The sequence below is a fragment of the Schistocerca cancellata genome, chromosome 8, assembly GCF_023864275.1.
Source record: "Schistocerca cancellata isolate TAMUIC-IGC-003103 chromosome 8, iqSchCanc2.1, whole genome shotgun sequence".
Classification (NCBI taxonomy): domain Eukaryota; kingdom Metazoa; phylum Arthropoda; class Insecta; order Orthoptera; family Acrididae; genus Schistocerca; species Schistocerca cancellata.
The window spans coordinates 363,467,737-363,483,716 of record NC_064633.1 but is presented as its reverse complement, the minus strand read 5'-3'; the positions used below and the strand labels follow the sequence as shown (position 1 = coordinate 363,483,716).

Sequence of the window (15,980 nt, the reverse complement as noted above, 5' to 3'; positions counted from 1 at the left end):
GACTTGTCATTCTTTGCTGCAAACTATTACCTTCGTTTTAGAATCATTTTCATGTTGCATTTTTTTCAATAACTTAATCCAATTCGTTTGATATGGTTTTGAAGTATTCTTCACTTTCAGGTAAAACAACTGTCACCAGCATAGACATTACTTTGCCATGTATTCTACACAAATATCTAAATGTTTCCTGACTCTTGCATTGCATCCTCAATGTAAAGCTTAAAAATACACTCCTGGAAATTGAAATAAGAACACCGTGAATTCATTGTCCCAGGAAGGGGAAACTTTATTGACACATTCCTGGGGTCAGATACATCACATGATCACACTGACAGAACCACAGGCACATAGACACAGGCAACAGAGCATGCACAATGTCGGCACTAGTACAGTGTATATCCACCTTTTGCAGCAATGCAGGCTGCTATTCTCCCATGGAGACGATCGTAGAGATGCTGGATGTAGTCCTGTGGAACGGCTTGCCATGCCATTTCCACCTGGCGCCTCAGTTGGACCAGCGTTCGTGCTGGATGTGCAGACCGCATGAGACGACGCTTCATCCAGTCCCAAACATGCTCAATGGGGGACAGATCCGGAGATCTTGCTGGCCAGGGTAGTTGACTTACACCTTCTAGAGCACGTTGGGTGGCACGGGATACATGCGGACGTGCATTGTCCTGTTGGAACAGCAAGTTCCCTTGCCGGTCTAGGAATGGTAGAACGATGGGTTCGATGATGGTTTGGATGTACCGTGCACTATTCAGTGTCCCCTCGACGATCACCAGTGGTGTACGGCCAGTGTAGGAGATCGCTCCCTACACCATGATGCCGGGTGTTGGCCCTGTGTGCATCGGTCGTATGCAGTCCTGATTGTGGCGCTCACCTGCACAGCGCCAAACACGCATACGACCATCATTGGCACCAAGGCAGAAGCGACTCTCATCGCTGAAGACGACACGTCTCCATTCGTCCCTCCATTCACGCCTGTCGCGACACCACTGGAGGCGGGCTGCACGATGTTGGGGCGTGAGCGGAAGACGGCCTAATGGTGTGCGGGACCGTAGCCCAGCTTCATGGAGACGGTTGCGAATGGTCCTCGCCGATACCCCAGGAGCAACAGTGTCCCTAATTTGCTGGGAAGTGGCGGTGCGGTCCCCTACGGCACTGCGTAGGATCCTACGGTCTTGGCGTGCATCCGTGCGTCGCTGCGGTCCGGTTCCAGGTCGACGGGCACGTGCACCTTCCGCCGACCACTGGCGACAACATCGATGTACTGTGGAGACCTCACGCCCCACGTGTTGAGCAATTCGGCGGTACGTCCACCCGGCCTCCCGCATGCCCACTATACGCCCTCGCTCAAAGTCCGTCAACTGCACATACGGTTCATGTCCACACTGTCGCGGCATGCTACCAGTGTTAAAGACTGCGATGGAGCTCCGTATGCCACGGCAAACTGGCTGACACTGACGGCGGCGGTGCACAAATGCTGCGCAGCTAGCGCCATTCGACGGCCAACACCGCAGTTCCTGGTGTGTCCGCTGTGCCGTGCGTGTGATCATTGCTTGTACAGCCCTCTCGCAGTGTCCGGAGCAAGTATGGTGGGTCTGACACACTGGTGTCAATGTGTTCTTTTTTCCATTTCCAGGAGTGTATATTGAACAATGGAAATCCCAGATTACAATATCAGCAGTATTATGAGAAGGGTACAATCCTACTTTCTCTAATGATGACATGCCGTGTTGCAGTCAGGCACAATGAATATAATGTTACACAATTAGCTTTGGCTTTTTTTTCCATTTTACATTAGCAGACATATTATTTATATCTTAAGACTTATCTATATTGTTAAATTCTTTTATATACTTTCATCTATAGAGAATTTTAAAACTAATATTGCTCCTCTGGTGATTCAGCTTTTTCAGAATTTGAACTGATCTTTTGAGTGTGCAGTTTCAACTTTTTGTTGTATTCAAATGAGAGTGATGTGGTTATTATTTTCAGTGCCTAGGCCAACCCAATTTCACATTTGTTCATCAACATCATCATCATCATCACTTAACAGTTCCAGTTTCCCAGGTACTGGTAATGAGCCATTTCCACTTCATCCTGTCCAAATACACCTGTTCACAGAGAATATCATACACTGTCCATCCTCTGGTCACTAGATCTGCCTTAATTAAGTCCATCCATCGGGTATGAGGTCTTCCTTGACGTCTTTTCCCATCCATCTGTCTTTCCAAATTTATTTTGGCTGTTCTAGTTGGCTCCATTCTCATCACATGCCCATACCATTGAAGACTAGATGCACCAATTCAATCTAATAGCAATGTCTTTATTCCGACTTCTTTCCTCACCTCCTCATTCCTTAACTTGTTCATCTTGGTCTTCTGGATGGTGGATCTAAAAAATTTCATCTCTGCTGCTTGCAGCCTTTATGATTCTCTTTTTGCGAGGGTACATGTTTCAATACCATAGGTCAAAATTGGTACAAAATAGCTATTAAACATCATAAGTTTGGCTGGTTTTGGAATCAAGTCATCCCATAAAAGTGATCTTACTTGTTGGTAGAATTCAGATCCTTTTTGCACTCTGTTGATGATTTCATTTCTGACCAAATTATCACTGGAAATTACACTTCCAAGGTAAGGGTCCACACACTCTAGTTGGTGGTCTCGTAATTTTACACTTGCTGGTTGTCCATCTCTGTTGACTGCCATCACCACTGTCTTGGTCTTGCTTCACTCTTGGTCTGAAACCATGATGATTGTCCTTCCCCAATTTGTACGCAGCTAGTAGAGAGTCCTTCCAGCACATTCTTTTTCCTCAGGTATTCCCAGATCTTATCTCTTATAACACTATCACAGGCTTTTTCTATACCCAGGAATACAATGACCAGTTTCTTGCCTTTCTCCCAATACTTTTCCATCAACATGCAGGTGCTAAAAATTAGATCTATTGTTGATCTGTTACTTCTGAAGCCGTATTGTTACTCCTCCAGCTGTGGTTCTATGATAGTTCTCGGCCTCTTTTCTATGATCTTCTCAAGTATTTTCAGCCCATGAAACAATAGGGTTATTCCTCTATAGCTGGTGGGTTTCTGCCTGCTACCTTTCTTTAACAGGGGAATTATTACATCATTGCTCCAATCCACAGGTATTTTGTTATCTGCCCATATGGCATTGAGTACTCTTTGCAGCCACTGTATGCCTTGGATACCTGCAGCCTTTATCATGGCTGCGTTCATTTCATCTGCACCTGAAGATTTTCCTTTAGGCATAGATTTTAAGGCTGCCTCTGTTTCTGTCCAAGTGATGGGAGTTTCCTCATTGTAAGTGTGGATTTCCAGTTCTGTATTTGGTTCTCAACTGTTTCTGTCCAGGTGATGGGAGTTTCCCCATTTGTTAGAGATGGGAATTACAAGGTTTCTGTCAAACACATGGACCTCTTTGAAGACAAATTCCCAATACAGCCTGCATCTACTTCTCTGTTTCTTTCTTATAGTAATTTAAGACAGTCTACTGTTTATAAACAGTTTCTTTATGTTCTGATTCCATCATTTTTCATATAATCTTCCACTGTCAAGTATATTTCTTTTGCTTGCCTTGCCTCTCAGCTAATCCAGTTTTTCAGAATTTTTGTGTTCTTGTTCATCTTCCTCTTTGTTTGAAGTTTTTGGTTTCCTTCTTTGTTCTAACATAGGACTGACTTCTGTTCAAGGGGTCATCCTAATAAGTATGCATAATAATGGTGCAAGTTCCAAGATACACATATACATTAATTAGCAAGTGACAGTTTGAATAATGAGTTGCCATTGTTTATTTAACAATGAAATTAGGGGGGAAATGTATAAACAGAAGAAAAGGGGGAAGGGGAGAACATATTTTAAAATTACTAAGGTACTTCATTAGAATAACATTATTTCATATGATGTGCCAAAACATTATGGCCATCTGCTCAGTAACATTTTGTTTTCCCTTAGAATGAAATAAATCAGTGATCCTGATGGCATCTTTGGTAGTTTTTTTGGAGGTATGTGGCACCAGGTTTCTATGCTCCCATAAATCAGGAGCTGGCAGTTTTGCACCCAGAGGTGGTGTCCAACAGTGTCCCAAAGATGTTCCATTAGGTCCAGATCAGGCATAACTGATGGCCAAGACAGCAATGTGAGTTCACTATAATGTCCCTCAGACCTTCTGTCCTTGTGATTGGGACAGATATCCTGTTGCAAAATGCCACTGCCATGAGGAAAGACCTTAAGTATGAATGGATATAAGCAGTCTGCAATAATGGTCACATAATCCACAACTGTCATGGTGCCTTCGATTACTAATAAGGCCCCATAAAAGCCCAGGTGAAAGTCCTACATAGCATAGTCCTGCCCACACTGGCCTGATTGCTGGATGGAGAAGTATCCAGGAACAACTGTCAACCTGGTGTAACAAGAAAAGTGATTCATCTGAAAAGGTGACACATTTCTAGGGATCCACAACCAATCTTAATGATACTATGCCCACCGCAATCATAACTGACATTGTCATTGGATCAAAATGGGAGTAGGTAGGGGCTGTTTGCTGTGGGGCTCCAAGCTCCACAATGTCCACTGATTGGTGTGCTATGAACAATGATGCCAGCACCAGTGTTGTACTCTGTCATCAAATCTGCAACACGTCACTGTCTGTCCTGCTTTAGAGAGTGGCCAAGTCTCTGTGATGAGGCACGGATGTCCAACAACTTGTTCCCATGGTTTCATTGTTCTTCAACCACTTTTAATAGATGCCTAATACAGTACTCTGCTAAAAGCTGACCAGTTTTCCCATTTCCGACATTCTCGTTGCCAGGAGCTGGGCTGTAACAATCAGCCCTTTGTCAAAGTTGCTTACATCAGTGAGTTACCCCATTTACGGCCCATATCATCAGTAGAATGATTCCCCATTCCCCTCTGGTCTGTCTACTTTCCTTACTACATCACCTGCCCATAATTCCAGCAGGTGGCATTCACTCTCGTGGTGGGCAGTGGTCGTAATGTTTTGGCTCATCGGTGTAAATATATGTAAATACTTAACGATTTATTTGCATTTCCCTCATTAAGGCAGAATCTTTTTCTGCAATAGCTGCTTCAACGAGAGTGATAGCTTCTCTCACTTTCTCTTGAGCCTCTGACTCACGAGTTATAAGATCTTCCATATTTTTATGGCAAGTCAGCAGAGCAGCTTCCAAATCTTTACATGTGGCATTCAATGTTTCTGTTTTATGAATAAGCTCCGTCTCTTTGTTTCCTGAACAGTGCAGTTTTTCCATAAGTTTACACTCTCCTGTAGAACCAGAAGAATATGAAAGTTATTCCACTTTGTAAAATACCATACAATATTTTTATAGAATAAGATATTTCTGAATCACAAGATTTGAAACAAAGCTCACATTAAATCAAACTCTCTCTGTTTTGAACAGATGTCAGTTGAAATAAAATGTTCAACCTTTAAATAATGGTCACCAATGTTAGTTGAGAAGTTAAAAGTATGTGACGTAATTTATTAGTACTTTATAAACAGCTCTATGATGATGGAGTTCTCACACAATAGCATTACATAACTACGAGTATTGTCTGTATTTTTATTTCTGCTGTATGACAGTGAGTTTTCTCCAATGTTATACATTAATTTTGTTTCTATACATTACTGAACCTATCATCTGTATGTCGCACTCATAAAATTAAACAATGGAAAATCCAGGACGGAATGTTACAATATTATGAAAAGGATAATTGTTACTCACTGTGTAGTGGAGACTCTGAGTTGCAGATAGGCACAACAAAAAGACTGTCACACTGCAGTGTGGCTTCAGCTGCCAGAGACTGCATTCATGTGTGTATGAGTTGTGTTTGCATGTGTGTGTGTGTGTGTGTGTGTGTGTGTGCGCGCGCGCGTGTGCGCGCGCGTGTGTGTGTCATCTATTTTTGACGAAGGCCTTGTTGGCTGAAAGCTTATTTTGTAAAGTGATATGTGCAGTTGACAGCTCACTGTTCAAAATATTTCATGAATAATTCATACAGTCAGTGACAGGAGTATCAACACAACAACTGTCTTTCATATTATTTATTCTTTTAATATTAATCACTGTACAAGAGGTTGGTTGTGGTTACAGGGTCATGGAACTTTTTGACGACAGCACTTGTTCAGCTAAAACAGATTATTCCAGCTTCAGTGCTCACCTGCAGGCAGTCAGGTGCTCGCAGGCAGAGGTGAACAAACTGCTCATGCATTTATGTCAGGCTACCACCCACTAACAGTCAGGGGTGGGCAAGCGACTTATGGCCTGCAGTCAACACTTTACTCACAACAATACTGGCTAGGCAGTTGACAATAACTTCAAAAATATTATGGAAACAGCACATGTTAAACAAAAAAATTCAATCTAAGCCAAATAAAAAAATTCAACCTAAACCAAAGGTACTGAAACTGAAACTTTTTTACATTTGTGGAATACGATCTATGTTTTTACTTGCAAATGATGAAATATTTTGTGTCAGACTCTGTTTTACCGCAAAATGCAGAATGCTCATCAATGTTTGATCTTGAAGTTAGGACCTACCTGCAGTTTCTGCAGTTTTTATCATGTCCACAATAAAATATTGACCCACAGAGTCAAAGTACATGAAAGGGAAGCAGTAATGAGAAGGGAGTGAGACATGGTTTTAGCCTCTTCTCAATGTAGTTCAATCTATACTTCAAGCAAATTGCAAAGGAAACCAAGGAGAAATTTGGAAAGAGAATTAAAATGTAGAGAAAAGACATAAAAACTTTAATGTCTGCCAATGACATTGTAATTCTGTAAGAGATGGCAAAGGACTATGAAGAGCAATTTAATGGAGTGTATAATGTCTCGAAAAGAGACCAACAAAAGTAAAATAAAGCTAATGGAATGTAGTCAAATTAGTCAGGTGATACTGCATGAATTCTATTAAGAAATGGACACTAAAAGTATTATATGAGTGTTACAATTTGGGCACAAAAATAACAGTTATTTGCTGGTGTAGGGAGGATATAATGTGCAGACTGGCAACAGGAAGAGAAAGTTTTCTGAGAAAGAGAAATTTGTTAACATCAAAAAAAAAAATTAAATGTTAGGAAGCCTTTTCTTCTCTGAATTGTAGCACTGAACAGAACTGTAATGTAGATGTTAAACAGTTCAGAGAAGAGAAGAATAGAAGCTTTGAAAATGTGGTGCTACAGAAGAATGCTGAAGATTAAGTGGGCAGGTTGAATTACTAATGAGGAGGTACAGACTTGAATTGGGGAAAAATAAGTTTATGGACAACCACACTAAAAAAAAGGGATTGGTTGAGAGGACACATTCTGAGACATTAGGGAATCAGATCCTGAATCTTTGCCTAAAAACTCTGACAAAGCTGCATATTTTTTTGTTAAAAAACCATGAAACATGTGTCTGGAGGTAACATGAACAATGAATGGCATTTGTGTTTCCCGTACCAAGCTGCCTTTGAAACAGGTGCAGTTCAGCCATGAATGCATTCATTTTATCATAAAAATTAATAATCAGCAAATCTTTCACTCGTATTATCACATAAAGGGTGTCCCAGAAATGATGTGATGAACTTCAAGTCATTGTAAAGGGTGTCTTGAGCAACAAATTGAGCATAGAAACCTGAGACCAGAAATGTCATCAAGCAGTGCTACACAATGTTGAAGTTATAGGCACTAGCACCTGCCACTAGGGCACCCCCTCAGCAGCAAACCTGACTCTGTAGGTGAACTGACTGTAGGTAGAACACCTTGCAATCTTGTTTGTTATTCAATGATCACAACTGATTGCCATGATCACCAGTGGTGGTGATGAAGCTAGCTGCTGCATGAAAGGTATTGTCTCTTACGAATGCAAAGCTCTATTGCCTTGGTGGATGATGGTTTCGAGCACACGTTTCCATGTGCAGATTATTTTTCTCCTGCACACTGAAAAATGCTGGAGATTTCAGAGGATCCAGTAGGAAAATAAAGTGTAGACAGAAACCCATGTCTGAAATCATTATCCATCAAAGCAACAGAGCATCACATTCATAGCAGACAAGGCCTTTCTACACAACAGCTAGCTCCATCTTCTCCACTGGTAATTGTGGCAACCTGTCGCAATCACTGAATAACAAACAACACTGTGAAATATTCTACCTGCAGTCCATCATCAAACAAAGTCATATTCGCTGCTGAAGATGTGGACTAGCGGCAGGAGCCAGCACAGAAACTTTGGCTCTCTGTAGCATCATTGGATGATGTTTCTGGATATGGGTTCCTATTCTTGGTTTGTTCCTCAAGATGTCCCCTATAACCCCTCAAAATCTACTGCATCATTTCTGGGGCAATTTGTATAAATTATTTAAATTAGTTATCACACAAATAAGAGAATCTGTGTAGACATGAAAGAGCAGGGTGCTTTGCCAGCAGATGAGCTATGTGTGCTCACAGGCATCTGTGACTCACTCACGGGACAGAGTTGGAACAGCCTGAGTTAAAAGAGTATACATGGACAGCCTATTCAGAAGTGACACCACTCCCAGTCTATTCATTCTGTTATTTTTCCCTAGAGAATAGGCACAAAAAAACAGTTTGAAAAGATGATACTTACTTCATAACACAATAATATTATTAAAAGAGTTAACTGAGACAATGCAATTACTTCAGTGAAGATTAGGGAATTATGCACTTTGTACATCACAGGGCAGTCTTTGGAGAGCAGATAAAAGCAAAGAATGATGCTAGTTGATTCTTGGGACGCAATGTGACATTACATATCCTCACAATGGGTTGGATCAAGCAAGGTGACACAGTTGGAAAACAATGGACTTGTATCCACCTCTCCAGATTTATATTTTCTACGAGTTCCCTAAATCGTGTCAGGTGAACTCTGGGATGGTTCCTTTGAAAGGATGTGGTTGACTTCCTTCCTCAATCTGAACTTGTCCTACATCTCCAAAGACCCCACTGCCAATGGAATCTTGAACCCTAACCTTCCTTCCTTCCGTGCACAATGGATTGGCTCTACCATACAGTGCTTCGTCATCTTCTCCATCTTTGTATATCGGCGAAGTTCTGGACACTGGTGATTCATGTACATATAAAGTGGACATTGTATCATTCTCAGCAGCCAGCAGTTTACATCTGAACACAATGACATTGACAGAAGTGAAAATCTCAAGAATTTTATTTGGATTATCCTAGTACGAAAAGTATTTTATTCTGTCATTCCACTATGCAAGACTCTGGTAATGTAAAACTCACTGAAGACATAAAGAATACATACAATGCAAAACACTAAAGAGGAAACAATACATAATTTAATATGATGTTAAAAGTCAACTGACTAATTGTTATTAGCACAAATGCACTTCTTAGAATTATTGTTACTGTCTTCTGTAAATATCCATGTGTGGCAGAAAAAAGCATTATGGAATAAAACAACTCAGACCTGAAAAAGATTGTAGGAGAAATAAATCGCATGTTTGATTAAGATGCTATGCAGTCTATGGACTTTTGATTTCTAAATCATCATTCATCCTCCTAACAGAACTTCTGCAATTGAATTTTAATGTCACACCAGTGACTATAAACTGAATGGTGAATGCACAAAGCATGTATCATTAAGTCATTTTTTGGAAATATGAACGGGTGGATTTTCCTAATATAATCAACCTGCATATCAGAGATAAAAATGGAGCGTTGAAAATAAAATGCACAAACTGTTAAGTTACAAGAATTTTTTTGTTCAAATGTTATTACCTCCTGTTACAAGACACACTGAAATGAGATGCATCCAATATAAGATTATTTTCTCTCTCCTTGACTGGTCTCTCTTTTATGCTCACTACACGGCACATTTCTGTATGGTGCCAATATAACTGAGGACCTTTTTACTTATCACCTATCTAATATTTTTGCAACAGTGTTGGTACATAAGACCCCTGCATCACCTTTTATCGGTATTAACAACAATAGGTATTCTGTTAGTGAAAACATGTGCAAAGTGAAAGTTACCAAACAGCAATGCATAGCAAGTCAATCAATGAAATAATGAAACACAAAGATTCATTCATAGCTATGCACTCTGCCTCATGTACAACACAGTATTTAAAAGAATGCAAAAAATTTAGTTCTAACTGCAAAGAAAAAATATTATGTGCTCCAATGCATAATACATTTTGGCCTCCCAGGTTGTTACTGCCAGATACAATTGGCTAATTAAACCTGGTATGAAGTCTATACAGTAAACAATGTAGAAGAAAACTTCCAGCCAAAAGGCCTTCTTCAGAATGAGGCAACATACATACACACACACACACACACACACACACATTTACGCTAATGCAACTCACACACACATGACCATTGTCTCTGGTTGGCGGTTTTTTTGTTATGCCTGCTTGCACCTCAACATCCCCACTCTATGGTAAATAGCAATCTATCCTTTTCATAATATTGTCATTATTCCATCCTGGATACTCCATTGCTAAATCCTCTGAGGATCTTAAATACCTCAATTCTTTACAAAAATTCTGTACTAATCAATAGTTCTTAAGTATCATCACAATTACAAAGAATGCAGGAGATACGGCTTGCTGCATAAATATCGTTTAATTTCAGAAAAATTACAGAAAGTAAGCAGTATGGTATATCATAAACAAGAAACTGGATAATGGAAAAACAATTACAATGAGATAAAGATGGGCATAGATCAATAGAAAATCCATGAGTGCTAGAAAATTTTGTAAATGAAACAATGGAAAAATCCAGGATGAAATAATAACAACATGGAAAGGATACATTGCTCCTCTCCACACAAAGGGGGCCTTAGTCACAGACACATATAACAAAAAAGAATACTAAAAATGTTTAAGGTTTCAGACAAAGTCCTTCCTCAGAAGTGAAACTCTTGCCACATTCCCACAACAACAAGTCAAATGCATATGGTTATTGTTTCCTGGCACTAAGGTTTGACTGTGACTGCATCTGATGTGAGCAACACAATCGTAGTCAGGCCTTAGCACCCTGAGACAATAGCCATGTGTGTATGGTTTCTTGCTGTGTGAATGTGTGAAAGATCTACTTCTGAGGAAGGACTTTGTTTGAAACCTTAAATATGTCTACTATTCCCTTTTGTTGTAACTGTCTGTGATTCATTGTCTCCTTGAGTAGCAATTTATCCTTTCTATATTGTTGAAATTCTGAAAATTACTAATTTTCAGATATTGTGGGTAAGTTGCAACAAACTCTCCATAAAACAAGTGTAGCACGCATAACAAATTATGTAACCAGCATAATGATGTATCCCACAATCAACAAACAAAAATTAAAAGGCAGGAGGGACGGGTGAGGTGCCAATCTCTGCCCTGATGGTAAGCACAATAAATTACTCTTTCAGTTTCAGCACTTTTCTGGAACATTTAAAGTACCCACAAATTGTGCTCCAGCTAAAGGAAGGTAATGCAGAGAACAATTTAAGTGCAGGTTAGTTTCCCTGTTCTCATCAGCCTCAAAAGCAATAGCACCAATATTGAAGGATAGAGTAATGAGTTACCTGAATAAATACAATATTCTTAATGAGTACAGGTTGGTTTGTGAGGAAGCAGATATACAGTATACGCCAAAACAGAGTTTATAAATATAATACTTCAAGCTATCAACAGGAATGACTGTGTTACAGATGTATTTTTCGAACTACTGAAGACTTTTGACACTGTCGGTCATATTGACCATAAAATGCTACTAAACAAACTCAAATATTTGGGTGTAACAAATTCTAAGGATATGAAATGGAATGATCACATAGGCTCAGTCATGGGTAAAGCAGGTGGTAGACTTTGCTTCACTGGGTAAATGCAATCAATCTACAAAGGAGATTGCTTACAAAGCACTCATGTGAATGGTTCTAGAATACTGCTCAAGTGTTTGGGATCCGTACCAAATAGGACTAACAGGGGATATTGAACGTATGCAGAAAACAGAAGTGCAAATGGTTACAGATTCATTTGATCCATGGGAGACTGTCACATAAATACTGAAGGAACTGAACTGGAAGACTTTTGAAAAGAGATGTAAACTATCCCAAGAAAGTCTGTTAATGAAATTTCAAGAATCAGCTTTAGATGGTGACTATAGGAACGTACTACAATCCCCTACATATCACTCACACAGGAATCATGAGGATAAGATTAGAATAATTACTGCATGCACAGAGGCTTACAATCATTCTTCCCATGCTCCATATGTGAATGGAACAGGAAGAAACCCTAATAACTGGTGCAATGGCACATACCTTCTGCCATACATTTCTCGGTGATTTACAGAGTTTGGATGCAAATGTAGATGTAGATGTAAAAGGAATAGCTAATGAGTGGTACCACTCCTATGCAGCAAACAAAGTCAAAAGCCAGAGACGGCCCACACTCTAGGTGAAGCTGAATTTTTAGTGAAGTCATAATTACACCAAAAACACATTAACACAGGTGTTCCTCAGGAGAGTACATTAGGAATGATGTCAATGATTTTGCAGACAATACAAGACACGGAGAAAAAAATAATCTTTGCTGATGAAAGTAACATTTCAGTGCTTGACGGTAATGTTACAGTCCTCCTAGCTGAGGAAGCAAATGAACCCGTCAAATGCACACAACTGACACAATATAATAAATACACCTGTAGCTTAGATACAAAGATGGCCAACTCCATTTCTTTAACAATTTGAGATAATGACAGATTTCAAGAGCACATACCACTGGGAATCGAATTGTAGCATTCTATAGTGACAAAATGGCCAGAACCATTTCAAAATTATTTTTGAATATTTGCATTGGTTGTATTGGTCAGCCCTAAATTATGTTGGTGACAGAAACAGCCACCTCCACAAAGCACCAATCACAAGGCTTAATTCAGTCATGGGACATCACAATCTCATCACGTTTTAGAGACATATTAATGAGCAGTGTGTTCTGCATCAGGATTTTTTCATGCTATGAAGGAAGTAGAAAATAATATAGCTGTAATATCATATGATATGCAAAAAACAAGCCATTACCAAAGATTCTAGATCAAAGCATATGCTAATAAAAGCAGCTATACTGCTATGATTTGACAGTGGTTTCTGGATGTTCTAGTGGACGTGAGCTCTGCATAAAGAGAATGCATCAATTTATTCTTGGGCAGAGCATGAAATGGAGAAGTCATCAAATGAATTAACCTCTGCAGTGTTTGAGGAAGTTGAATAAATCTACAACCACCTACTTTCAAGGCAAAGATAATGCATGGCTGGTGTCAGATTGGTGTACAGGTCAAAACAAAAATATGATCTTGTTGACAATTTCCATTGTGCCATGATAAATTTAGTAATCATGGAACAATCAAACTTTTAGGAAAGGAGGGCCAATCAAGACTGGAAGGCAGAAGCTACAGCCTGTGTTAGAGATCCATCTAAGCTTCCTTTTAAAATTTAAAAACCAAACCAAAGTCAGTATGTGTCAGTAATGAAAAAAACTATAACTTTCAAATCTTTGACTGTCATGAAACCAAGGAAAAACCCAACAGACATTTTTCCCAATGAACTTAAGATTGGAGTAAACGCATATGTGTTCAAGGCACAAGACTTGCAAGGATTACAAAACACTACAGTGAAACATGGAATGAAACTGAACACAGAGATTCACAATAAATTCAAGTTAGGTAAGGGGCCAAGGCCATAGACTACTTCGACTACTCTTTCTAAAATCAAAAGGAATTCTTCTGGACCTGGTGGTTTATTTGCTTTCAAGTCTTTCAGTTATTTCTCCATGCAAAGTATGCTTATTACTATGTCACCCATACAGGAGTCTGTCCAAAAGACAAATGATGGTATGTTTGTACGATTCTCCTGTGTGAAATTTAAGACTTCGGCTTTTGTTTTGCTATCTTCAACTATCTCACCAGACTGGTCAACAAGGGACTGAATGGGAGCCTTAGACCCGCTTAGTGATTTCAAGTATGACCAGAATTTCTTGGGTTTCTGAAAGATCTTTTGTTAAGGTGTGACAGTGGTAGATGTTGTATGTTTCGCGCATAGATCTTTTCACAGATGCATGAATCTCTACTAATCTTCACTTGTCATCATTTATGAGTTCCCTTTTGAACCAAGAGTACAACAGCCTCTGCTTCCTCAGCATCTGCTGAATTTTGCAATTAAACCAAACCTACCACCCACCAGCAATACCTCCACAGCTATCACCCATTCCACACAACCTAGCTACCCTTGACCATTGGATCTGTAGTGATGAGCAGTCCCTCTCAAAATATACCAATGGCCTCACTGAGTCCTACACAGACTGAAATTACCTTTTCAACCTTATACAGAAAGAGATCTCCCACAACAACACCTACTCCAGTTCGGTCAAAAGTGTCATGTATACCTTCAAAGGCAGGGCTACCTGTGAAACCAGTCACATCATCTACAAGCAAAGCTGCAAACACTGCGCTGTGTTCTACATGGACATGACAACCAACAGACAACATGAATGGCCACCGACAAACTGTGGCCAAGAAACAGCTGGACCACTCTATTGCAGAGCATGCTACCCAAGACGATTTTCTTCATTTCAATACCATATTTTCTCGAATCTAAGCCACACTCGAATCTAAGCCGCACCTGAAAAATGAGACTCGAAATCAAGGAAAAAAATTTTTCCCAAATCTAAGCCGCACCTGAAATTTGAGACTAGAAATTCAGGGGGAGAGAACAGTTTTAGGCCACACCTCCAAATCAAAACAAAGTTGGTCCATTGTAATATGAGACACAATTTAGGTCGAATGAATGACTATACAACTACAGTAGTTTGGTTCGAGTCGTAAGCTAGGCAGTTAAGCTTTACCAGGTGGCCATTGCTATGCGTCAGGTGCTCCATCTGTATTTATACGGGTACCCTTCCTTTTTCATGTGCTTCGTCTGGTTTGAATTGATTGCTTATTTTTCTTTGATCTGATAAGTGCTGTTCTCTTTGTTATAGGTGTTTACGTCACTCTAAGCTGAAAATGCATTATTGTACTGTGTCATACACTGTTTGTTGCATTCTGATAATGAGTGTTTCCGACCTGTCACCGCTCGCGGCATGGCTTTTTTTAAAAAAAAAAAAAAAAAAAAAAAAAAAAAGAGAGAGAGAGAGAGAGAGAGAGAGAGAGAGAGTAAACATCGAGTAATCATCTCATCACTATTTGGCGTAAGAATAATACGAAGATAAACATGGCATGATATGAATAATCTTCCGCGTTTGCTGTTGTCTCACTCTAGTTTCGTAGTTTATTAGGCAGTCAGGATTTAAATGAGATAGCAGCAAACACGAAACAATACATGGCAAAATGTTTATATTTGTATTACTCTTATGGAGAAGAGAATACTGTATGTGATTCACAATTAATAAAAGTTCCTATTAGCAACCATCTCTTGCCACAGGTAGGAAAAAATTCAGAACATAGAGTTGGCAATATTGACAAACATCCCAAACAGTCTGGCCAGTCGGATTTTCAAAATACATTGAAAGGATGCTACATTTGAAAATGAACAATACGGAATTTGCATTTACTTCGTTGGATAATGTATGAAAATGCAGTGGTCAAAACTTGGGGCGAAGAAAAAAGCTCATCTTCCATCTTTTTTTTTTTAAATTTATTTACTGACGCCAGGTTTTGGTGCCAATATTTATCTTTGTGACTGCAAAGCATGCCTGTGTAGCACTACATATATTCGACGGCAGAAGTTAGTTGCGGCGGCGCCTTCCAACATTTACAGAACTTCCGCTTACTTTGCACTCAATTCTAAGCCGCAGGCAGTTTTTTGGATTACAAGACCCGGAAAAAAAGTGTGGCTTAGATTAGAGTAAATACGGTAACTGCTTTGCAACCTGTGCCCTCTGGATCCTTCCCATCAATGCCAGCTTCTCTGAACATTGCAGGTGGGAA

The 15,980-nt window shown here is 39.7% G+C and overlaps 1 protein-coding gene across 1 annotated transcript in view; it reads right to left on the bottom strand.

Annotated features, from left to right (window-relative positions):
• The window catches only part of LOC126095275 (sodium channel and clathrin linker 1-like), a 106,955-nt gene that overhangs the window by 32,736 nt on the left and 58,239 nt on the right, over positions 1-15,980 (bottom strand). The window contains exon 6 of the mRNA XM_049910033.1: positions 5,064-5,312. Coding sequence (XP_049765990.1) covers positions 5,064-5,312 — 249 coding nt within the window. The remainder of the gene's footprint in view (positions 1-5,063; positions 5,313-15,980) is intronic.